This window comes from Electrophorus electricus, chromosome 15 (genome assembly GCF_013358815.1).
Source record: "Electrophorus electricus isolate fEleEle1 chromosome 15, fEleEle1.pri, whole genome shotgun sequence".
NCBI lineage: Eukaryota > Metazoa > Chordata > Actinopteri > Gymnotiformes > Gymnotidae > Electrophorus > Electrophorus electricus.
In genome coordinates, this window is record NC_049549.1 from 18,240,118 (window position 1) to 18,264,216 (window position 24,099).

Genomic DNA, 24,099 nt, shown 5'->3' on the forward strand with positions numbered 1-24,099 from the left:
GCGGCTAACGGAAGAGGCGTCCTAGCACAGCTAGAGTTTACGTGTCCTCCTGAATCATGGGCAGCACACATAATGGATGAGTTATGGATTAAAGACTGATTGGTGAAAGAACATATAGCAGCTAGAAAGTAGGTAAAACGTTTAAAACTATATTCTTGCTATCCGTCTGGCTAGCTCCGTTTAGCGTAACTGAAACAGTTAGCCGGAAGCTGTCAAAGTCGCTGAGGAGTTAAACACGTTAGCTTAGCTATCATTAGCTATACAAAACATTAGTACTGCGCCTCATCTGCTCGTTTGACTTAGAAATCTGTTTATTGCGGTATGAAGTCAGAGCTCTCCGTGAAAAGGGAGCGGGCCTGTCAGGTGACTGGACTGTTTAATCGAATTAACGTTAATCTGATTAGCAAGATAGTTAAGTATCGGGCTAACGTTGGACAGGTTCGCTTCACCACGCACCTGTCGACAGGTGCGGTTAACCTTAGTTAACCTTAACTGCAGCTGCTGCACACTGGAGCTTAGGGAGAGTTGATTAACTCTATATTCATATGTTTGCATATAGCCACGTCGCTTCTAGACCTGTCGAATACTTTTAGATGCCACTAAGTTCAGTACGTGCAGGAGCGGAACAGTCTGGTCGTGTAGGTAGTGGTGGAGGATGAATGAACTTGTGCTCTGTGTGACAGACACCCGGCCATCAGCGAGCGTCTCCTGCGTGATGTTTGCAGGATATGAACCGTTTTCGTCTGCGGCGCTATGATTCCACTCTTGATAGCAGGGGTGGTGTTTCTGGTGGGATTTGTGTGCGTCTTACTCTTCAGGTAAGGACCGTGCAAGCGCTGGTGTTATTACCGCCGTGCATAACGTGCTTTCCCGTTATAGTCTGTCACGCGCTCCCGTTTACTTCAGATCATATGATCATGTAATGATTAACTTTGCAACAGCAGCCATGCCATGTAGGAAGCACTGAAATTTCAATAAACATACAAAATTTGTCTCCTTCACCAGAAAAAAACAGCAACATGTCACAAAAGGAAATCTAATCTATCTAAAAACTCCTAAAATGTTTCTTTTTTCCGGTCTGTGGTGTCCATCAGATGGCTTTGCTGTAGGTTAGTCATCCTTGTCTTCCACACTGCCCTGAATGCGGAGCTGAAAATCAAGTCAGTCGGCTTCTTTTCGCTGCATGGGATCAGCGTCCAGTTCTTGCCTCAACATACCCTGGTGGGTGACACTAAAGGACGGCATCAAGGTGTCCACACACACATTAGGGCTTCCTCATACAGGTCACACAGGTCAAAACGTTGTAGCCTTAATGTTCTGGATGTTTCATGAAGAAGGGTGGTCTCTGACTTCAGAAGAAATAAGTGCACCTGTCTGCCAGTTCATATAAAAGCAGCAAGCAGGTGCCAGAAATGTCACTCCTTAAATTAATAGAAAATGTTTGTTCTTATATTTTGTCACTACAGCTAGAGACGTCAGATATCAATATTCCCAGACCACATTCTTGTATCTGGTGGGATTTTTTCATTCATCACTTATCAGTCAGAAATGAACTAGCTCATTTCCATTAGCTGCTTCCCAATGTCATCCTGTTAGATATGTCTGGAGCTTGGTAATGGATAATGTGATGATGCATGGACCACCCTGGATAATGAGACTTTTATTCTGTAAAGTCCTTGTTTACACTGTCACTCAGATGGGTTCAGAGTTATGGCTTGTGTGGCAGAAACCACTCAGGGGGGTAAATGTGTGTTTTGGCTGCTGGGCCAGAGGGGCGGTGACGGGCGTGGGGGTTACCCTGGGTGACGGCCGTGACGGGCGTGGGGGTTACCCTGGGTGACGGGCGTGGGGGTTACGCTGGGTGAGGGGCGGTGACGGGCATCTGGGTTACCCTGGGTGAGGGGCGGTGATGGGCGTCTGGGTTACCCGCGGTGACGGGCGTGGGGGTTACCCTGGGTGACGGGCGTGGGGGTTACCCTGGGTGGGGGGCGGTGACGGGTGTCTGGGTTATCCTGGGTGAGGGTAGGTGATGGGCGTGGGGGTTACCCTGGGTGAGGGGCGGTGACGGGCGTCTGGGTTACCCTGGGTGACGGGCGGTGACGGGCGTGGGGGTTACCCTGGGTGACGGGCGGTGACGGGCGTGGGGGTTACCCTGGGTGACGGGCGTGGGGGTTACCCTGGGTGAGGGGCGGTGACGGGTGTCTGGGTTATCCTGGGTGAGGGTAGGTGATGGGCGTGGGGGTTACCCTGGGTGAGGGGCGGTGACGGGCGTCTGGGTTACCCTGGGTGACGGGTGGTGACGGGCGTGGGGGTTACCCTGGGTGAGGGGCGGTGACGGGTGTGGGGGTTACCCTGGGTGAGGGTAGGTGATGGGCGTGGGGGTTACCCTGGGTGACAGGTGGATGTATGAAGAACGTGGAGTGTGTGAAGCACCCAGACTGCCCCCTGAAGGAGAAGGTGGTGTATGTTCAGGCTCCCATGCTATAGCACTACAGAGCACATGTTTACTGTCTGGAAGACCCAGTGTGAAGCCAGACTGTCACTGCCCTCTCCCTTCACTCTACTTGGTCTCAGGAGTGTATAGGATTAGCACAGCACAGAGTACAGCACAGAGCAGAGCACAGTACACACCACACTATACAGCACAGCACAGTACACACCACACTATACAGCACAGAGTACAGCACAGAGCAGAGCACAGTACACACCACACTATACAGCACAGCACAGTACACACCACACTACACAGCACAGAGTACAGCACAGAGCAGAGCACAGTACACACCACACTACACAGCACAGTACACACCACACTATACAGCACAGAGTACAGCACAGAGCAGAGCACAGTACACACCACACTACACAGCACAGAGTACAGCACAGAGCAGAGCACAGTACACACCACACTATACAGCACAGTACACACCACACTATACAGCACAGCACAGTACACACTATACAGCACAGAGTACAGCACAGAGCAGAGCACAGAGCAGTACACACCATACTACACAGCACAGAGTACAGCACAGAGCAGAGCACAGAGCAGTACACACCATACTACACAGCACAGAGTACAGCACAGTACACACCACACTACACAGCACAGAGTACAGCACAGAGCAGAGCACAGTACACATCACACTATACAGCACAGTACACACCACACTGCACAGTACACACCACACTACACAGCACAGTACACACCACACTACACAGCACAGTACACACCACACTACACAGCACAGTACACACCACACTACACAGCACAGCACAGTACACACCACACTACACAGCACAGAGCAGAGCATAGTACACACTACGCAGCACAGCACAGAGTACAGCACAGTACACACCACACTATACAGCACAGCACAGTACACACCACACTATACAGCACAGTACACACCACACTATACAGCACAGCACAGTACACACTATACAGCACAGAGTACAGCACAGAGCAGAGCACAGAGCAGTACACACCATACTACACAGCACAGAGTACAGCACAGAGCAGTACACACCATACTACACAGCACAGAGTACAGCACAGTACACACCACACTACACAGCACAGTACTCACCACACTATACAGCACAGTACAGTACACACCACACTATACAGTACAGTACACACCACACTATACAGCACAGCACAGTACACACCACACTACAAAGAGCAGAGCATAGTACACACTACGCAGCACAGCACAGAGTACAGCACAGTACATACCACACTATACAGCACAGCACAGTACACACCACACTACACAGCACAGTACAGAGCAGAGCCTAGTACACAGCACAATATTTGAATTCTACCACAAGCTTGTTACACATAATGACGAGCTCTGTGATCAGCTTGAAAAGCAGCCAGAAGAGAAACACACTGGGGTCGTTTCTTTACGGGTGGTCATCTCAGCACTCGGGCCCTTTTTTCCGGGTGTGTATTGGGACTGGTTTTGGAGGTGATGTCATCTCTTGTAAGACTGTCAATCACAGGTCCTACCTACTATTTCAACACTTGAACATTTCACAGTAACTGTTAGCCAGATATGACATTCTGCTAACTTGTTTGTCTTACAGGAAATCGACAAAATATGGATTTCAAGCAAATTGGTGAACCAGGACTTTCCGTAAGTATTAAAATTAATCCATCAGAAATATGATGATAAATATTAGTTTATACAAGTGTCAGAAGGCCGTCAGAGATGTGTGAGTGGGGTCTTATTTGCGATGTCCGTGTGTGGCTGGTCTCTTTCCAGGAGGTACCTGGCACTGTGTGTGGGGGAGGTGCGGGTGCGGCTAGACCTGCAGGAGCCTCTCCCGCAGCGGGGGATGGGCAGCCGCGGAGGGGGCGCACGTGAGGCTCCGACCATCCCCACCACACTGTACCTCCTCTCCCAGGTAGGGACGCTCCTCCTCTCCCAGGTAGGGACGCTCCTCTGGGTGTTGGAGTCTCTCCCCCATGAGCTGATCCGATCTTTCCCCTCTGCAGTTGGTGTCGCTCCACGTCGGCTCCGTAAACGTGATGTTTCTGAACCCACTGCTGCCTGAGTCCCTGTGGCACATAGCCAGCTCTGCCATCACACTACTGCTCCATCACCACAACAAGAGGTGAGGTGCCACACGTGCACACACGCACACCTTCCCACCCTGGCTCACTGCCTGGGGTTGCTAAACTAACGTTGTGGTCATTTTAGGTTATCCTGGGAGTTTTCGGTGAGCCAGCTCAGCAGTAAAGTGTTAAGGAGCAGCAGACTGGTATGTACGCGTCATTAGTGAGGAACTCTCCTGCACTGAGGTGTTTGTGTTTTACAAATCAGCCTTTTTAAAGCCGATATTTCTTAAAAACACGGCATCCGTGGTCCTGTTGACTGTATGTGTCCTTGGATGCATCTTCATTCTTGAGCAGATTTTGGTCCTCTGATCAGCAGGACACGTGTCTGGCAGAGGTGTCTCTGGGCCTGGCTGTGAGTGGAGACGTGAGTTTGCAGGACCTGCGCCTGGGACGGCTGTCTCTCAGCGTCAGGACACTGCTGGCCGAGCTGCACGAGGGCTTGTTTCACTCTAACGTAAAGCCCCCGGGGGCGGCATCTCGGCCGGACACCTGCCCCGCCCCCACAGGTCAGGACGCATCTGGGCCTGCCCCGCATGCCTTGTGGCGCGTACATGTGGCGGAGTGAGTGAAGGTCCTTATCTTCTGATGTCCCAGAACATGCAGACGAGAGCAACCAGATGGAAGTAGTGGAGAAGCTCCAGCAGATGGCGCCGCAGCAGGTCAGCGTGGAGTTTGAGAACACCAACATCACACTGTCCATGCACAGCCAGAAACGGTAAGAGCCCCGACCTGGAGGAGCACATTCATCCCCTCACATCTGCTGTGTGGCTCAGACACGTTCTGCTTGAAGGCACCTCAACTGGACCCTGAAGTGTCTGAAGGTGGGATACAAACAGGAGGAGGAGGAGGAGGAGGAGGAGGAGGGGAAGGTCAGCTGCCCTCACAGCTGCCTGGAGATCCTGCTGGAGGGTGAGCACTGCTCAGGACACGCACGCACGCGTACACACACACATACACTCTTACACTTGCAGTCCTGCAAACACACAGGCACTCATACACACACTCACACACAAACAGCCATCTGATCTGTGTTCTTCTGTTTCTTTTTGTCTTTTTGAGTGGTGTTTGCTCTCCCTCCCTCTCACTCTCTTTTCCAGATGGACTACTTCTCTCTCAGAGCAGACAGAGAATCATCTGTCTCAACACCTTTAAAACTCAGCTCCAGGCAAGTGACCCTACACCCCCCCCACACACACACACACACTGTAGTGCCCAACACTAGTCTCCATGGACTGGCCTGCTTACACACCTGCTTATGATCTTTCCGGCTCTGCAGGTGAGCTCTGAGGACACCTGTGGTACAGTCACCATCAGCACCTGTATCGTGCACTACCGACAACAGGAGTTCTCTCATTGGCTGGACCTGTTCCCGTGGCAACAGCTCACTCACAGGAAGCCCCATCACAGAAAAAGGTACAAGGTTCAGTAGCCTACTCAGTATGTTAGACAGATTTGAACAAGTTATAGTGTAACTTCTAACTTTGTAATTTTAGAACATGAAATTAATCTAGGGTTATGGGTAAATTAATCTATTGTTATGGCTAAATTAAACTAGGGTTACGGGTAAATTAATCTATTGTTATGGCTAAATTAAACTAGGGTTACGGGTAAATTAATCTATTGTTATGGCGAAATTAAACTAGGGTTACGGGTAAATTAATCTAGGGTTCGTTTAATTAATCCTGTTACGTGAGCACCTCCTTGTCCTTCAGGAGACTTCCTGTCTTGGAGGGGTCTGTGCGGCTCAGCTCCTCTGTGTCCAACGTTAACGTGTCTGTCCAGCTGGGGGACACGCCACCCTTTGCTCTGGGCTTCATCGCTGTGGACGCAGGTACACATACATTGCTATGGAAGATGCCCCGCTACGTGTGCCTAGCTTTGAAATGTTGTTGGTGTTAAACAAGGCCTGGGTGGTTGAGGTGTTGACTCAGTGTTCACACAAACCCAACCCAGCACAGACAGATAAGACTGTTGAAACAATGACAAACGTGTGTGTGTGTGTGTGAGACATATTAACCAAATGCTGTTGATTACAGCAGGCTGGGTTTGCTTCTCTGCACAGTGTTTGAAAATACACAGCGCTTATCGACGTGGCCGGAGACTTCAGAGCGCTAACAACCACGTGCTGTAATGCGCTGTACAGTACTTGTTTGGTTCCCCTGTAACAGCGAAAGGTGGTATGTCCCTCAGAACTGAAGCACTGCATGGCACCAGCAGAGGGTGCTCAGCTGCGTGTGAACGTGACCCGGCGAGCCTCTGTGTCCCTAGACCACCTCTGGTGGCGGGTGGGGCAGGGGTCCCACATCCAACAGGCCCCCCATCCTCCAGGCAGACACGTGTGGGGAGAGGCCGTCATCCTGGACTCCGTTGCCCTGCAGGTGAACCTCGTGTGCACGGCTGCATCTTTAGATTAAAAATAAAGAACAAATCTCCTTTAGACATTAGAACAACGATACGTCCTTATTATAGTTTTTATTACTGCTGTCTTTTATTATAGTTTGTTATGGTTTAGTCTGCTATAAGAAGTGCTTCTGTGTCGTGTGTGTGTGTGTGCTCTGACAGGCCAGCTCCAGTCTGGTCCGGACTGTGGACTCCACCTCCACGGTGAGCGGGGGTGTGGAGGTGCGTGTGCAGGGTTTGCAGGTGGAGGTCTCTGAGACGTGTACCCTGTGCCTCTCTCGACTGCTTTCCCTGCTCCGGCTGGCCCGCAGTCCAGAGACGTCCGCTGCCGGGCCTTCGACTGGCTCGGAGACACCAGCATCTGTACCCCCCACCTTCACCCTGGAATTGGACCTGAAGGACGCCAACGTGTTCACCCTGTCTGATGTGGCAGGTGGGTGTGTGCTGGTGAAGCTCTCTCACCTCGTGGATGTTTGGCTGTCTGCTGCCTCTCTGACTCTGTCCCGTCTGTCCCGCGGAGCAGGTGCCGTGGCGCTGCGGGTGGACGCAGTCGCGGCCCACAGCTTGGCCGAAGGCGCGAGGCTCTCGGTGAGGGGCGTGTCTCTGGCTGTGCTCCCGTCTCTGAGCGAGAGCACGGAGCCCTGCGGCCCTGCAGAGATGACCTCAGACGCCCTGCTCAGGCTCAACACACTCAGCCTGGTTTACCACAGCAGCACAGACACTCTCCTGGAGGTGCCTGACACACACACCTTAACAGTTTACACAACCCTAACACACCCTACGGTAGTTCAGTGTAGTATTTGGTTCAGTTATGAATAACACTGGTGAACATTAGAGTGGAGACAGAACTCAAAAGTCTGATTATTTATTGTGGTTCATCTCGTCATCCATGTGCACAGGTACAGAGTGAACACTCGCTAGCTCTGCGCTGGACACCGTCCGACCACATGTGTCTGTATCAGCACGTGTGTGAGACCAGGAGCTGCTGGAACACTGTCTCTGCAGCGCTGGGTGTGAAAGGGAAACCCGCCACCCCGGCCTGCCCGGCGCCCCCTGCAGGAAGCCTAGAGGTGCGCGTGGAACTGGCGCACACCCAGCTCACAGCGTATGTGGCAGAGCAGAACTTCATAGCGGCGCGTGCTGACGGCCTGTCTGTGTCCCGCCGGCCGGGGATCACGCATGCCAGATCCCCTCGCCTGGTGCTCAACTTCGATGGCAACGACATCTTCACGTTGGGCGAGCCGGAGGTGCGTCTGCTGGACGAGGCGGAGGAGCTGCGCCCTCACCGCGTCCGCGACCCGTCGCTCTACGCCCGCACCAACCGCGCCTGGCTGTGCTCCTTCCCCAGCCTGGCCATGGAGTTCCCCTACCGTTACGACTTCTCCGCCACCTTTGACAGGGCCATCAGCGTGCAGAAGTGGCTGAAGGACCTACACGCGGCCCCCGCGCCGCCGGACCCCGAGGCCCCGTCCGGCCCCGGCCACCTGCCGCCGGACCTGCTGGTGCGCGTGGGCACCTTCTCCTTCGTCTTCCTGGATGACGTCTTCGAGATCAAGCTGCGTGACAACTACGAGCTGATGAAGGACGAGAGTAAAGAGAGCACCAAGCGTCTCCGGCTGCTGGACCGCCGCGTGGCCGAGCTGCGCAAGCAGCATGGCGAGCTGTTGCCCGCGCGCAAGATCGAGGAACTGTACTCCTCGCTGGAGCGCAAGCACATTGAGATCTACATCCAGCGCTCGCAGCGGCTATACGCCAGCACGCCCATGCGGAAGACCCTGCTGGCCTGGAGCGTCACCCAGCTGGAGCTGCTGGCGCTGGCTGACCCGTCACTGCACGGGCCTGAGCGCGTGCGCCAGCTGCTGGGGCAGGTGGACGCCATCAGCCCCTTCCCCAGAGACGGCCTGCCCCTGGTGGTGCAGTGGGCCCGAGCCGTCTCCTTCAAGCTCACCGCCTTTCTGGGTGAGGACAATCTCCGTCACGCCGTGGTGGGGTGGGGTGGTGTCATCTCCGTCGCACCGTGGGTGATGTCGGCTCTGACCGCTGGCTGTCGCGCTGTGTGCCATTTGTTTTCCCCTCCGTGCTGTCTCAGTCTGCCGGGTTTGTTCTGTCCCCTTTGTGTCGTAGTGAGGATCAGGGACTACCCCCGCTACCTGTTTGAAATCAGGGACTGGGAGCTGTCCGGGCGTCTCATAGCCACGGAGCAGGACGGCCAGCAGCGTGGACGACGCAGGGAGGTTGTCCAGCTGGGTGAGCCGTGGGGAAACGTGACCGTCTACCGCAACGTGCCCCATCTCAAGTTCTACTACGACGTCAGCTGTGAGTCAAATACACTCAAAACCTCCTTCAGTTTGACTGTCTGTCTGCATCTGTCTGTCTGTGCTCAGCGTTATCGCGTTGTACTAGGCCCCTTCATGTGTGGCCGAATGACAAAGTGAATTGTAAATCCTGAATCACGAAGTGGAGTTTCTTCACTTCTGTGTGTGTGCATTTTTTGTAGCCAAAATCTCTCTCTACACTATTGTGTGGGGGCCGTGCTGGGACCCTGCCTGGACTCTGATTGGCCAGGCTGTGGATTTACTCACCAAGCCCACTGCAGACCCCTCCCCCCTGCTGACCTGGTGGGATAAAAGCAGACTGCTTCTTCACGGACACTGGCACATGGACATCGAGCAGGCCAACCTGCACCAGCTGGCCACTGAGGTACTCCCTTGTCTCTTAGCAACAGCTGTCGAGTGGTGCCGTACCAGGTGGTGGTGTTGTAGTTGGAACGTTCTGATGGTCTTGGGACAGGATCTGTGTGTGGCTTTGACATAACGTCTGCATCTCCACAGGACCCTTACAACACCACGGAAAATATGCACTGGGAATGGAGTACGCTCAGATTCCAGTGGAACCCTGGCCAGTTCGTGTTTCAGGGGGACCTGGACGTCAACGTCAGGACTGCCTCCAAGTACGGAATGCCTTGGACTCTTTCCTTAATGGACACTTAGTGATGGCACAGATCGTGCACCGCGCATCACCAAACATGGAGCGGATACCGGGAAAGATGTTTTTAAGGAAACCGGTCCGATACCCTGACAAACCTGAGAACAGCACATGCGCTTTACGGCATGCCGGGGGATAGCAGCCCGGTTGGTCTGAGCAGGTCACATGACTGGGCTAGTCTGAGGAGCGTTTACACACTGCTTTGGAGTTTAGCTGTAGAGTTGTAACATGCATGTCTAAATATCTGTGCTCTCACACAAGTGTGCTGAGGTTGGGCACAGTGTGTGCACATCAGGCCGTGATGACCAAGGCAGTAAAGATCACCTCAGTAAGACGAACACAGTAGAAGGGAAAAGGTTGTTTTTTTTTTTAATAATTTTATTTATTTTTATCCGTCTCATCCATGTATGATGTCTGAGAAAGCATATATAATATGTATAATTAATCTCTCACAAAGCACTCCCCCAACTCAACTAAACTACAGATTTTTAACGGAACAAAAAATAAATTGGATCGGTATCAGTATCGGGCAATGTTCAAAAAATATTGTATCAGAACAGTACCAGGAAACCTGGTCTTGTGCCATCTCTAACGAACACCATAGTTACCCATGATGGAAAAATGAACACCATGTAGTTCACGATTCCTTCAGAAACCTTTGACCTCTCACCCCTGTCCCAGGTATGACGATATCTGCTTCCTACACCTTCCCAACCTGTGTATGACACTTGACCTCCAGTGGCTCTGTCATGGCAACCCGCACGACCACCACGCCGTGCTGCTTTGCTGTGCGGAGAATGTGGCCGAGTTCACCTCGGGTCAGCCCCATGACTCCTACCGGGCCTTCCGCTCGGAGAACCTCAACCTGTCCATCACCATGGAGCTCGACCAGCACCACGGCACAGGTCAGAAGAGGGTTGGGCCTTGAGGTGGGTGGGCGTGGCCGCGACTCTGCGGGTGGTGTCCTGACCCTGCTGGGGCTATGTCCACAGGGCCCGCCCAGCCCCGGATCCTGCTCTACAGCAGTACGCTGCGTTGGATGCAGAACTTCTGGGCCACCTGGACCAGTGTGTCGCGGCCCATCTGCAGGGGGAAACTGTTCCACAGCCTCCGGCCCTCCCGCAAAAAACTCAGCCAGCACTACAAACAGATGTCCTACACGGCAGAGTTCCCTCAGCTACAGGTCTCACACACACACACACACACGTCCTACACGGCAGAGTTCCCTCAGCTACAGGTCTCACACACACACACACACACACGTCCTACACGGCAGAGTTCCCTCAGCTACAGGTCTCACACACACACACACACACACACGTCCTACACGGCAGAGTTCCCTCAGCTACAGGTCTCACACACACACACACACACACACGTCCTACACGGCAGAGTTCCCTCAGCTACAGGTCTCACACACACACACACACACACACACGTCCTACACGGCAGAGTTCCCTCAGCTACAGGTCTCACACACACACACACACACACACACGTCCTACACGGCAGAGTTCCCTCAGCTACAGGTCTCACACACACACACACACACACACGTCCTACACGGCAGAGTTCCCTCAGCTACAGGTCTCACACACACACACACACACACACACGTCCTACACGGCAGAGTTCCCTCAGCTACAGGTCTCACACACACACACACACACACACACGTCCTACACGGCAGAGTTCCCTCAGCTACAGGTCTCACACACACACACACACACACACACGTCCTACACGGCAGAGTTCCCTCAGCTACAGGTCTCACACACACACACACGTCCTACACGGCAGAGTTCCCCCAGCTACAGCTCTCACGTGCACACACACACACACACACACACACAGGTTTGTTCACTACTGGTTGTTTTATTCTGTGATGCATTACTGTGTGTGTGTGTGTACGTACGTACAGGTTCACTACTGGGCATCGTTTGCTCAGCAGAGGGGTGTCCAGCTGGAGTGTAGTAAGGGTCATATCTTCACAAGAGGAGCACAGAGACTCATCCCACAGGGTAGGTGTGAACATCACACACACACACACACACACACACACACACAGGTTTACATACTGAAAACAGTGGGTGAAGGGTGTGTGTGTGTGTGTGGTGTCATAGCGGGCACGGTAATGCGGAGGCTGATCTCAGAGTGGAACGTGACCCAGATGATGAGTGAGTTGTCTCTGGTCACTGTGTACCTGATGTCCTCGACCTCAGACGAGACGGCGGACCAGCCAATCAATGCCCAGGTGAAGAAGACACACCTACTCAGCCTGTCCTCACTCAGCTATCAGAGACAGAGCAACCGTGTTGAGGAGGTGAGACATCCCCCGTGTCCTCCCACAGAGTCCCACACCACTTTACCGTCTCGTTTAATTCACATCACCACAGGGAACCTTAGAAGACGTCGTTTTTCTTCAATGAACAGGGATGAAAAATCACAGGCCGGGTTGTGTGTATTTCTTTTTTCTTTCTTTCTTGCGTCCTTCTTCATCCAGGAGGTGAACGTGAAAGACGAGAGTAACGCGTCGTACACACACCGTCTGTGCCTGGTGGACCTGCGAGCCTCCTGGACCGCCACCAACCGGAACATCGCCTTCGGCCTGTACGACGGCTACAAGAAGGCGTCGGTGCTGAAGAGGAACCTGTCCACCGAGGCTCTGAAGGGGCTGCGCATCGACACACAGCTGCAGGTCAAGAAGCTGAAGCGCTCCGCCTCCACCTACATCCCCAGCAGCACCCCCACCCCGCACCGCGCAGAGAAGAGCCAGAATGAAGGTGCAGTTCTGACCCCAACACCGCGACACGGCCTTTTTCCACACCGCCGATCGCGTCTCCTGTCTCTGTGCCCTTATGAGTTTGAGAAAGGGCTTCAGAAATGAAAACATTAGTAGTAGTGTTGTTGTTAATATTAGTATTATTATTATTGTCCCTGTTGTTGTTATTCTTAGTATTATTTTTATTATTGGTAGTATTAATGTTGCTGCTGTATTATTATTATTAGTAGTAGTAGTAGTTGATGTATTACTGTTGTTGTTATTAGTGGTGGTGGTGTTCTGGCATTTTCCAGGCACGTCTATGCTTCAGAAGCTGATCGAGGAGACAGACAGGTTCGTGGTGTTTACTGAGGACGACGCCGGTGTGAGCGACCAGCTGTGTGGAATCGCAGCCTGCCAGACGGACGACGTCTACAACCGCAACTGGTGCATCGAGCTGGTCAATTGTCAGGTGAGCGGGCAGGTCTCCTCGCCCTCCTGCCTCACGTGGAGGCATGGCACTGCCCCTCAACTCTGGTGTGTGTGTGTGTGCGTTTAGATGATGCTGAGAGGCACAGAGACGGCAGGGTGTGTGTTGGTGTCTGCTGCCAAGGCCCAGCTGCTGCAGTGTGAACACCTCCCAGCCTGGTACAGCGACACACTCAAGCAGAAGACCACCTGGACCTGCTCGCTGGACTGCATGCAGTACTTTGCCACCATGGAGCCCAACCCCTCAGAACAGGAGGATGGCCAGCTATGGCTGGAGGTGAGTGGGGTCACCTGGGGTCACTGTTCACACAGCAGGTGTGTATGAGGTCACGCTAGCCGTGACCTGTGGGCGTGTCCCTCTCGCCAACCTGCAGGTGAAGAGCATAGAGGAGCACAGGCAGCGTAACCTGGACTCTGTCCAGGAGCTGATGGAGAGCGGTCAGGCAGTGGGCGGCATGGTTAGCACCACCACAGGTACACGCAGCACCACCTGTATAAACGTACCAAGAATTTGAAACACTAAATATAATTTAAATAGGAAAGATGGTTGCCAGTTCATACTGGATATTTGGACCATGGTTTGGAAAAGCCATACTTGGCAACGATATGGTCACCTGTCTCACCGTCAGCTTGTCATAAAAGCACTGTTGCATAAACCCTGCTGCTCCCAGCTGCTGTCTGAGGTTTGACTTGCGTGTTGGCCGTTGACGCAGGGCTGCAGGACTGTGCGTGATTCTCCTGTGTGATTCTCCAGACTGGAACCAGCCCTCACAGGTTCAGGAGACGCAGCAGGTCCAGAGAATCATCTCGCGCTGCAGTTGCCGCATGTACTACATTGGCTACAGCTACGATATCGACCCTGAGCTGGCCACCCAGATCAAACCGCCGGAAATACGAGACCACCACGAGAAGGAGGATCTTCTCAAAAAGCAGGCGGGTAGGATGGATTGTGGCTCGGAAATGTGGCATGGTGGAGGCTCTGAGGCCCTCAAAAAACTCTTCCCTGACCATCTTAGTCCCTCAAAAAACTCCTCTCTGGTGATCTTTGTCCTAGGTGCGGTGGACACCTTCACTCTGATCCATAATGAGCTGGAGATCTCCACTAACCCGGTGCAGTACGCCATGATCCTGGACATCGTGAACAACCTCCTTCTGCACGTGGAGCCAAGGAGAAAGGTTGCCGCCTTCAGCCGTAGATCCGGATGGGTGGGGGCTGGGAGAGAGAGAGGCGGGCCTTCTGAGTCTCGCTGTCGCCCCCTGCAGGAACACAGCGAGAAGAAGCAGCGCGTGCGCTTTCAGCTGGAGATCTCCAGCAACCCGGAGGAGCAGCGCAGTAGCATCCTCCACCTGCAGGAGGCGGTGCGCCAGCACGTGGCTCAGATCCGGCACCTAGAGAGGCAGATCTACTCCAACATCAGGGTCAGTGTCCCAGCTGCAGGTCTGTGTCGGAGTGCATCTTGTCTCGCTCACGCTGCGTCTCCCCGCAGGCCCAGCCGGATGAGCTGAGAGGAGACGAGCAATCGGAGATCAACCTGCGTCTGCAGAACCAGCTGAACCAGGAGAAGACGGACCTGCAGATGAAGAGCGAGGAGCTGAACATCCTCATCAGGCACGTCAGGAACAACTGACCTGTCATCCTGACGTCCTGTCAGCTGGTGTGTGCAGTCAAGCTCATGTGGTTTGGTCCTCGTTTTCCAGATGTTTTAAGGACTTCCAGCTCCAGCGTGCCAACAAGATGGAGCTGCGGAAGCCTCCGGAAGACGTGAGTGTGGTGCGGCGCACGGAGGTATACTTTGCCCAGGCGCGCTGGTGCCTCACAGAGGAGGACGGGCAGCTGGGCATTGCCGAATTGGAGCTGCAGAGGTTCATGTACAGCAAGGTGAGGCCTAGGGCACGCGCGGACAGGCCGACGTCTTGTGGGCACCTAGACTGACTGACGCATGGACGGACAGACAGCTGGGGGGCAGCCGGACTGACTGGCGCATGGACGTGCAGACGCCTGGGGGGCACCTGGAGAGAGTCTGGGTGGTCCAACTTTTCTACTCCAGGATCCTGGGTGACTCGCGTGTGTGTGTGTGTGTGTGTGTGTGTGTGTGTGTGTGTGTGTGTGTGTGTGTGTGTGTGTACACACACACACACACACACACACACACACACACACACACAGTCTTGGATTGAGTGAGTTTCCATATTCAAAGAGCCACATCTTCCCCCACAGCTGAACAAGTCAGATGACACGGCAGAGCACCTGTTGGAGCTGGGCTGGTTCACCATGAACAACCTACTTCCCAACGCCGCCTACAAGGTACCGCACACTTTCCCTTACCGGCTCCTTAAAGAACAGAGCACCACCTAGTGGTGATACAGATAAAGGTGATGAGCTTCCAGGAGGTTAGAACATTTACAGATGTAACTTGCATACGCAGCCTTGCAACATGAGATCTGGGTTTGTGTTGTCTTAACTGGTGTGCTTGGTTTCTCTTACGCAGCATGTGAGGGTACGTATGGTGGGCGGGGTTAATCTCAGCATTTTGCCTTTCATTGTTGTATCCTGGAGTCTCTTCTGTTGCTATCATCATCATCAGCGCCGTTGTTGAGTTTATCATCCGCTCATCTACAGCTTTTGGCCACACCACCATCCTCGTGTTCTCTTTTAATTCTGAACATCAGAGCAGTGTATTCTGTGTTTACATGAGTGTCATGAATCACTGCAGGACATGCCCATAATCCATGCCTTAGCACGGCACACCACCTGAGACCAGTCTTCTCACTGACATTCTTATGCTGTAGGTGGTGTTGCGTCCCCAGAGCCCCTGCCAATCAGGACGACAGCTCGCCCTACGCATCTTCAGCAAAGTCCGGCCCCCTGTGGGCGGGATTTCCGTCAAAGAGCATTTTGAGGTAATGTGGACATAATTGGAGTCTGTCCCGTCGGAGGAGTGAGTTGGGATTATATGTGCTGGCTGCTGGGATTGCAGGTCAACGTGGTGCCGCTCACCATTCAGCTCATGTACCAGTTCTTCAAGAGAATGATGGGATTTTTCTTCCCTGGGAGAAACGTGGAGGAGGAGGAGGTCGGGGATGAAGAGGACAAGTTCCGATTGGTCACTACAGGTTTGCCTCCACTGATGTTAGAATTAGCTGATGGAAAGTTTCACTTGAGATATCCTGACACACACACACACACACACACCTGTGTGCTGGATTTTCTGTATGTCGTCATGGCGATTGCCATGGGATCAGGTGTGGTGAAGCCAAGGCAGGTGTCGGAGGACTCCATTGGGGCACTAGGACCCAGCAAAGGAGTCATGCAGGGGATAAACCGCACGGCTGGAGTCAGGAGGTCATTCCGTAAGACACCAGAGGTACTGAACCCCCCCCCCCCACACACACACACACACACACACACACACACACACACACACACACACGACACCCAAGGTGCTGAACCACACACACACGACACACACGTGACAAGTGTTCTGGTTTCTGTCCAGCACCCCGTGGACGACATTGACAAGATGAAGGAGAGAGCAGCCATGAACAACTCCTTCATCTACATCAAGATCCCTCAGGTTCCTCTGTGCGTCAGCTACAAGGTGAGCTCTGCCCTGCAGCCCCTGTAAAGGTCCTCTGCGCTGCAGTTCAGTGGCTAACCTCTGCCCCCTGGTGTCTGCTGCGTCACTGCCAAGGGCGAGAAGAACAGCGTGGACTGGAGGGACCTGAACCTGGTGCTGCCCTGCCTGGAGTATCACAACAACACCTGGACATGGCTGGATTTCGCCATGGCAGTGAAGAGGGACAGCCGCAAAGCCCTGGTCGCCCAGGTAACCTCCTTCCTGGTAACCGAGGCCTTTGCCTGGATTGTAACGTGACACTTGTGGTCCTCGTCGTTTTTCCTACGTTGTGAGGTTGGAGTCCTGATGAGTTGGATCAGGATGTAATACACATCATTGATGTGTTCTAGAACATCATTTGTGTAACATGAACACACTGTTCAGCGCTCTCAGGATAAAAATGTCAAATGGACAGGCAGGTGTCAGAAGCCCTTCTCAGTCACTGATTTGATTCTCACTGATTTGATTTGACTCTTGCTGCTTTGACTCTTTGTTGATATTTTCTCTTCACTGATTTGACTCTCACTGATTTGACTCTTCGTGGGCAGATGATAAAGGAGAAGCTACGTCTGAAGCCAGCCTCAGCGGCGGACACACGTAGCCGAGTGGTGGAGGGGAAGATCGACTTCCTCCTGCAGCAGCAGGCAGAAGATGAGAAGGCGCGGATGCTCGGCGTCAGCGCAACCGACAGGACATCCAGCAAGAAGAACATCTTCAGCCGCCGCAAGTGAGTGTCCCACCGATCAGGACGCGGGAACTCTGACACCTCTCCTCTTCACCAGACGTGCCTTTGGAAGGGCGTGCTGACTCTGGTTCGACCCCAGCAGGAGCCCAGTTCCCCTTCATCACAAAATCAGTCAAGGACGATGCCACACCAGTCTCCACGACCGGGGCAGCGTATATATAAATGCACATTACATTCTCACACACTGCTGACGTTTTCTAGCATTTGTGTTCTGCCTGATTCCCACTGTACTTCTGTGCACTCCACATGGACCTGGAATAACCGTCACATGACCCTCCGGATCTTGGGAGGGCACCAGTTCACCAGTTAATTATCTAACTGCACCACAGACTATTAATGACAGCTACCATCTCTCCTCTTAGGAGGAGAGCTTAGGAGACTTGCTGAAATCTAACGGTGAGGTCTTGTACACACATTTCTACGCACTTTGGAGGAGACACATGATGAACCAAAAGGGGTGAGAGAGAAGTTTCCCTCCAGAGAGGTGTTTTGTATGCGGTATTGAACCTCGTTAATATTGGCTTGCCTACTGTCATGACCCCTGAACTGAAAACGCCCTTAAGAAATTTGCTTAATAACTAAGATCGCAAACTAGTAACAGGTGTGTACTATAGAGTGTGTGGCCTCAGATTTACTGTACTAATGACATATTTGTGCAATACCTAGAAGAATATCAGACTGAATATCAGACCTATGGTGATTGTGTTGACATCGATCTTGATGGGGAGTGTTTTTTGTTGTTTTGTTTTCTAGGGAACACTAGTTTTAACACTATGGCACTTTTTAGTGTGTTTTGAGTGTTTTGTAGTATGTTTCTTGTTTAGTGTCATTTCAGTTTCATGTCAGGTGCTGCACAGTTTTGTTTTCAGAGATCAGAAGAGAAGCATCAAAACATGTCACTTTTTTCAGCTTCAATATTAAGGGAGATCTTTTCTATCAGAGCAGTAGCTGTTTTTGGTTTGTTTATTTCTTTTTTTATTTGACTAGAGTATGTCATCATGCTTTGTAATTTAATTTTCAGAATTAAAAGACAAAGCCTCAACAAATCTGTTGTGTTTTTCTGACCTGATGGCAACGCGGTTTCCTTTTTGTGCTATGATGCTCTGAACTTTGACCCGTGCACCCACACAGTGCCAGTGCAGCACCCGCCTTCTCTAGGAGTGTCTTCTAGAGTGGAGAAAACAAACGCAAGGACCATATTGGCTGCCTTCATTTATGAACATTCAGTAAGATGTCCTAATGAGAGCCCTCCTACTGGGGAAGATGTTACGATGCCCAATAAGATGCCTTTACAATAGTCTACATTATATGACCTGTCTGTGTGTTTGCAAAACAAATGTTAATAGTTCACTCTGTGATTTACTTCAGAGGTGTTTGTGAATTAAATATTTTAAAGGTTAAATTTCCCTGTGTGTTTTTATCACAGAGGTGTGGTTGTACCTCATGACATTAATGTCAATCCTTGATCCGTTAAAAGGTTTGTTTCATCATAGCTGATGCATCATAGCTTTTTGTGCACTGGTGGGGTCCCGTGTTGTGTAGCAGATGCCGTTCAAACAGCCTGGGCCTGCTACTAGTGTAAACGCACTAATCACCCAGTCGCAATTAAACAGTGACGTACAGACATAGACCATTTCAGATAGGTTTCACTCCACCCATCCTACCCTTCGCTTACTGCACACATGTTCTCATGCTCGGGCTGGTTCAGCCACTCCGTGAGGCTGATTGAGGCCGTAGGAGACCGTGTATCTGGGTGATGTTAACCCCTTTACGTGACCCCCACACACACACACGTCCCTTTCCCTCTCTACAACTACAGAAGAAACAGTTCCATCAAATTACTTTCCCAAATAGCAACACCTTATTTAAGAACACTGAAAAAAGAGCAGCACTCCGTTCTGAGTGATGCTAAAATAGTTTACGCACTGATTTAGGTCACCCCTGCGGGCTGATTTCAGGCTGGGTCGCTGTGCACAGGGAGAAAACGTTCACAATCTGGAATGATGTAATATATGGGGAAGACTGAACACAAGACTGGCTGCCTTATCAGAAATCTGTGACCAGTTGTTACCCATTTTCTCACTGTACTCTTGTGACCTTGTGGGAGATGTTAAGCAAGCTTGTGGTATATGATGGCCTTGTACTGGACAGAACTTGTTCACATGCTGCACTGCTCTTGGCACCATCACACACTCGCTGAACAAGTACGAGCTTCTCCGAACTCACCCTGACCATGTGAGATGAACTGATCAGCCGATGTCATTCAGAAGCTTCTCTCATCATCTGTGTTGAACCTGATGTTGGTCAGTGCTTGGTAAAGCACTGTGGTTTCTTTCAAGCTCTGTTACGCTCTGTGAAGTTTCTTTCCTCTAGAGCCAGACCAGTGGATGAGCTCCTACGACAGGCCCCTGAGCCTCATCCTGGCACAGGCTCTGCTGCTGAATGAGGGGCGTGACCTCAAAGCTCTGGACGTGATCTGGGCAGGGCCTTCGGAATGTCTCCTGCTGCTGGTGTGGAGTCTGAGCACAGCTCCTGTGCCCGTGTGTGCCCACGTGTGCCTATGCATCATCTGCCCCCTTCCATGCACATTCAAGCCAGGGATTCTTCAGTAGCGTCTCCTCTGACCCCAGTTCAGTCGATTCTCAAGCTCAAGCACCATCCTGACTAGCTGGAGACTTCATATCCCACGACCCTGACTGACACTTGAAACTTCATACCCCATTTCAAAACCATGAGCTTTAACAGTGAGTTACACACACACCCCCCCTTTAGGGACACATCAATGTAAAATATAATTATATCTAGTTATAATAGTGTAAAATGTCTTTGTATGCAGTAGCATTAACATTACCCTTCATTGACGATAACTAATCCTGCTTAGGCCAACCCTTGAGAAACGGGTCCAGTTATCCCTCCTCCACCCGACTGTGCTGTGGGGAGCGTCTCCAGACATCCACCGCACACACGTTACTCCATCAGACTGCCAGATACTGAAGTATGGTGTCGTAAAGGTGCCATCCTACAATAGTTCCACGTTTAACGTCTTCACAGTGACTCACTCTTCTGCCAGTGTTTGAGGGTGGCATGGCACACACCGTAGGATTTTGATCTTGATCTTGATAATGGGAGTGACCACACATAATCATTTTTTTTTGTCTTTGTGCTAAATGAAGCACCACACACACCCCGAGGTTGCGTTCACAACCATGACCCCTGACAGCTGGGTCCATCTCTCAGAATGTGTTGTGAACAATTGCAACTTTAAATCCAAACAAACGTGGTGGATGGCAGGCACCACTGAATCTGGGTCCACCCCATGCTACAGGATATGAAGTGATAAATACTGAACTTGCAGTAGTCTTGTCTGAACTCTGAGGTCACTGGAAAGGTAAAAATGTCATTATTTGCAGTACATGATAATTGTTTGAGATCACAATGAAATCAGGAGCCCTGTTGTGATTGTCGGGAGTAGCAAACAGACTTCAGAATCAGCCTGATCACACAGTAATGTGCACCTGTATTACGGAGCTTGATTGCACATGCCTTGTAACAGCGGGTGTGGCCAACCATAGTGTGAGCTTATAGTGTACATATTACAATCCTAAAATTCACCTGCTTTGCTCCTTTGTTTTCAAGATGGAGCATTTTTCCTTCTGTCCACCAGGAGGCAACAATGAGTGCAATGAATCTGTAGTGGAGACTGAGATCCTCCAGGCTGCCTGTTGTGATCTAAACGTGTTTTTGTTGATCCACATCACTGCCATCCTGTCACGTGTGTCCAACGCCTGCCACTTGTGACGGTCTAGTTGCTCCCCAGCAAGCATCTCCACTACATTAAGCATGTCATGGATGTAATGTTTTATGTATGTCTTATTGAACAGATGGTGTGCTCTGTTAAATAAAAATTAGTCCTGTTCTTTGAGATATTATTTAACTCCACACTCGTTCCCACACATGAGACTGCTGGGTAATTTGAATTCTTCATTATTATTGAACTTTGGCGTTGGTGCTGGACTTTTCTACACTCTAACATCAGCCTTGTTCATGGGGCTGTACTTTGTTTAGTGTAAGGTCACTGGATGTGAAATAAGTACATGTGCATTGCAGATTGCACTATAAGTGATGGTTGTTTTTTCATTAGTTTAGAAGATCCAGCATTTCTAAGATTTTTTACACATTTTTGCAATGTTCATCTATTCATTGAATTGGTTAATATTGGTTACAATCTCAACAGTAGGTTTACAGAGTGAAAGTCATTTTCTTACATATGGAACAAGACGATGTCATCATAAGACGTACATGTGAAAGATACAGGGGGCCACTATCCAACTTTCAGACCTCTGTGTGACCTATTTGTGACAGAAAAGACAATCGTAAATGGGAGCAACCTTAATAGAGCTGAAAATTGAAAACCAGATAAAGTATCATTATTAATGTTTTTTTAATTAGGCATCAGGAAAAAAAGAACCCCACAGCCCCTGTGGAGGTGGTTAAATATAACATCAACTCTGTAATTCTCCCCAGAGGTGCTGCCGCCCACACTACATCAATGGAGAGAAGGGAGCACAGCACACACAGCACCCGACTACAGTCCTCCCTTAACCCCCACTCAAACCACAGCACCCCAATACAGTCCCCTCTTAACCCCCACCCAAACCACAGCACCTGACTACAGTCCCCTCTTAACCCCCACCCAAACCACAGCACCCCAATACAGTCCCCTCTTAACCCCCACCCAAACCACAGCACCCGACTACAGTCCCCTCTTAACCCCCACCCAAACCACAGTACCCCACTACAGTCCCCTCTTAACCCCCACCCAAACCACAGCACCCCACCACAGTCCGCTCTTAACCGCCACCCAAACCAGAGAACCCCACCCAAACCACAGCACCCCACTACAGTCCTCTCTTAACCCCCACCCAAACCACAGCACCCCACTACAGTCCTCTCTTAACCCCCACCCAAACCACAGCACCCCACTACATTCCCCCTTAACCCCCACCCAAACCTATTACTTCACCTCCTGCTCTCCTGATTAGAGAGAGAGAGAGAGATTTTCAATAAACTTTGTTAATCAATTACAATGTACAGAACATACATTTAGACACACCTTACAATAAAAAAAGAAATGAAAGAAAATCACCAAAAACCTTTTACAGAGCACAAAACATCATTGAAACCCTAAATATTTTCAAAAGTAGTCAAATCATTCTTAACAGAATAAAACTTAAAATCTTTGATTGCCCTAAAATTGAACTTTGAAAGTTGACATTGTGCTTTCTTCTTATGTGTGTAATTATATCCACAAATAAAGAGGACTGGTGTAAAAACGACACCAAACAGTTAAAAAATCATTACTAAGAGGCTAAACAAGTTAGTCAACCTGGGACATTCCATAAAACAGTGAAAAAACGTTTCCCTTATGCCATGATACAGACACTCAGGACTCGGAGCTGGGTTTAAAACTGAAACAATAACACTAACCGCTACTATACCATGTAAAATTCTCCACTGTAAATCAACATAAGGCCTCGTCGAAGGTGGTTTATAGAGCGCTCTCCAGGCTGGATTAAACCCTTCTCCCAGAGCCAAGGGGTATCAATCCTGCCATCTAATTTATCTTTGTTTAACATTTTAATGCAGGCCCTATAGAGGGTCTTCCCAGACACCTCCCCCAGAGCCATGTTCTCAACACCAGATAGCTGCAAAAAGTGACTCTCACAATCCCCAAGGTCAGGTGTTCACGACAACCTGGGGAATGTGTCGATGCCACCATTAACACTACTGTCATGGAATTAGATTTGAGCAGGACATGTTCTTCCTCTGTTAATGCAGATCTACATTTACTTGCAAGTCATGACACAAGACGCAAAGACTTTACATTTAGGTAGGCAGCTGCCTACATCACCCAGCTCAGGACCCGCTATAGTTACAAAATTCCCTCGGCTCCGAAGCCTAGTGCTGCACAGCGAAGGGGCCAACCCTCTACTGATGTCCAGGTGAGCTCCTCTGAACAGAGGTTCTCTCAGGAGCCAACTCTGAGAAGCTGAGCTTCCCCTCTGCTTGAACAGATTAAGAACTTTAAAAAGTCCAGGATAAAAAAAAGTGGCAGATTTTGTGAGGTCTTTTAGTGTCCATTAGGAACAGAGACAGGTCCATGTCCCAGCCCCCAAGTGTATGAAGCACTGCAAAAGCCAAAGGTCTCCTTACGAGGGCTGCTGGACCGGTGAGACGTCTCTGCAAAAACTGAAGATGAAAGGTGGCAACCCTGCTGGTGAGGTGTACAAGCCCTTGTCTGCCATCTTCTTTAGATAAAAACAATACACTCTGAAGGAGCCAATGTAACTTGTCCCAAACAAAGTCCACTAATACCGCCTGGATGCTGGACAGTAGACCTGGAGGAGAGTTTGAGCACACTAACCTGTCCCACAAAGAAGAGGCCACCATCTTATTACAGACCAAAACCTGTCCT

At 50.9% G+C, this 24,099-nt stretch overlaps 1 protein-coding gene across 6 annotated transcripts; it reads left to right on the top strand.

The window, feature by feature from the left end:
- Window positions 1-18,670, top strand: LOC113586518 (protein KIAA0100). 6 transcript variants are annotated; one of them, XM_035534164.1, is made up of 41 exons: window positions 1-128; window positions 684-818; window positions 1,095-1,221; window positions 4,093-4,142; window positions 4,272-4,413; window positions 4,505-4,623; window positions 4,710-4,770; window positions 4,941-5,133; window positions 5,222-5,342; window positions 5,418-5,536; window positions 5,725-5,792; window positions 5,904-6,040; window positions 6,340-6,458; window positions 6,818-7,005; window positions 7,190-7,460; window positions 7,551-7,759; window positions 7,927-8,986; window positions 9,152-9,343; window positions 9,525-9,727; window positions 9,859-9,977; window positions 10,694-10,917; window positions 11,005-11,195; window positions 11,934-12,033; window positions 12,136-12,335; window positions 12,516-12,795; window positions 13,088-13,245; window positions 13,333-13,539; window positions 13,637-13,736; window positions 14,017-14,199; window positions 14,317-14,438; window positions 14,526-14,681; window positions 14,750-14,871; window positions 14,961-15,141; window positions 15,481-15,567; window positions 15,752-15,760; window positions 16,053-16,163; window positions 16,241-16,376; window positions 16,506-16,627; window positions 16,760-16,861; window positions 16,955-17,089; window positions 17,428-18,670. In XM_035534164.1, exons 2-41 carry the CDS (start codon window positions 754-756, stop codon window positions 17,608-17,610), a joined length of 6,672 nt encoding a protein of 2,223 aa, XP_035390057.1. In that variant the 5' UTR covers window positions 1-128; window positions 684-753; the 3' UTR covers window positions 17,611-18,670. The 6 variants fall into 6 exon arrangements, with proteins under 6 accessions (XP_035390057.1, XP_035390058.1, XP_035390061.1 ...); XM_035534165.1 differs by having other exon boundaries at window positions 1-132; window positions 17,428-17,610; XM_035534168.1 differs by having other exon boundaries at window positions 4,944-5,133; window positions 17,428-17,610.
- The last annotated feature ends 5,429 nt before the right edge of the window (window positions 18,671-24,099 follow it).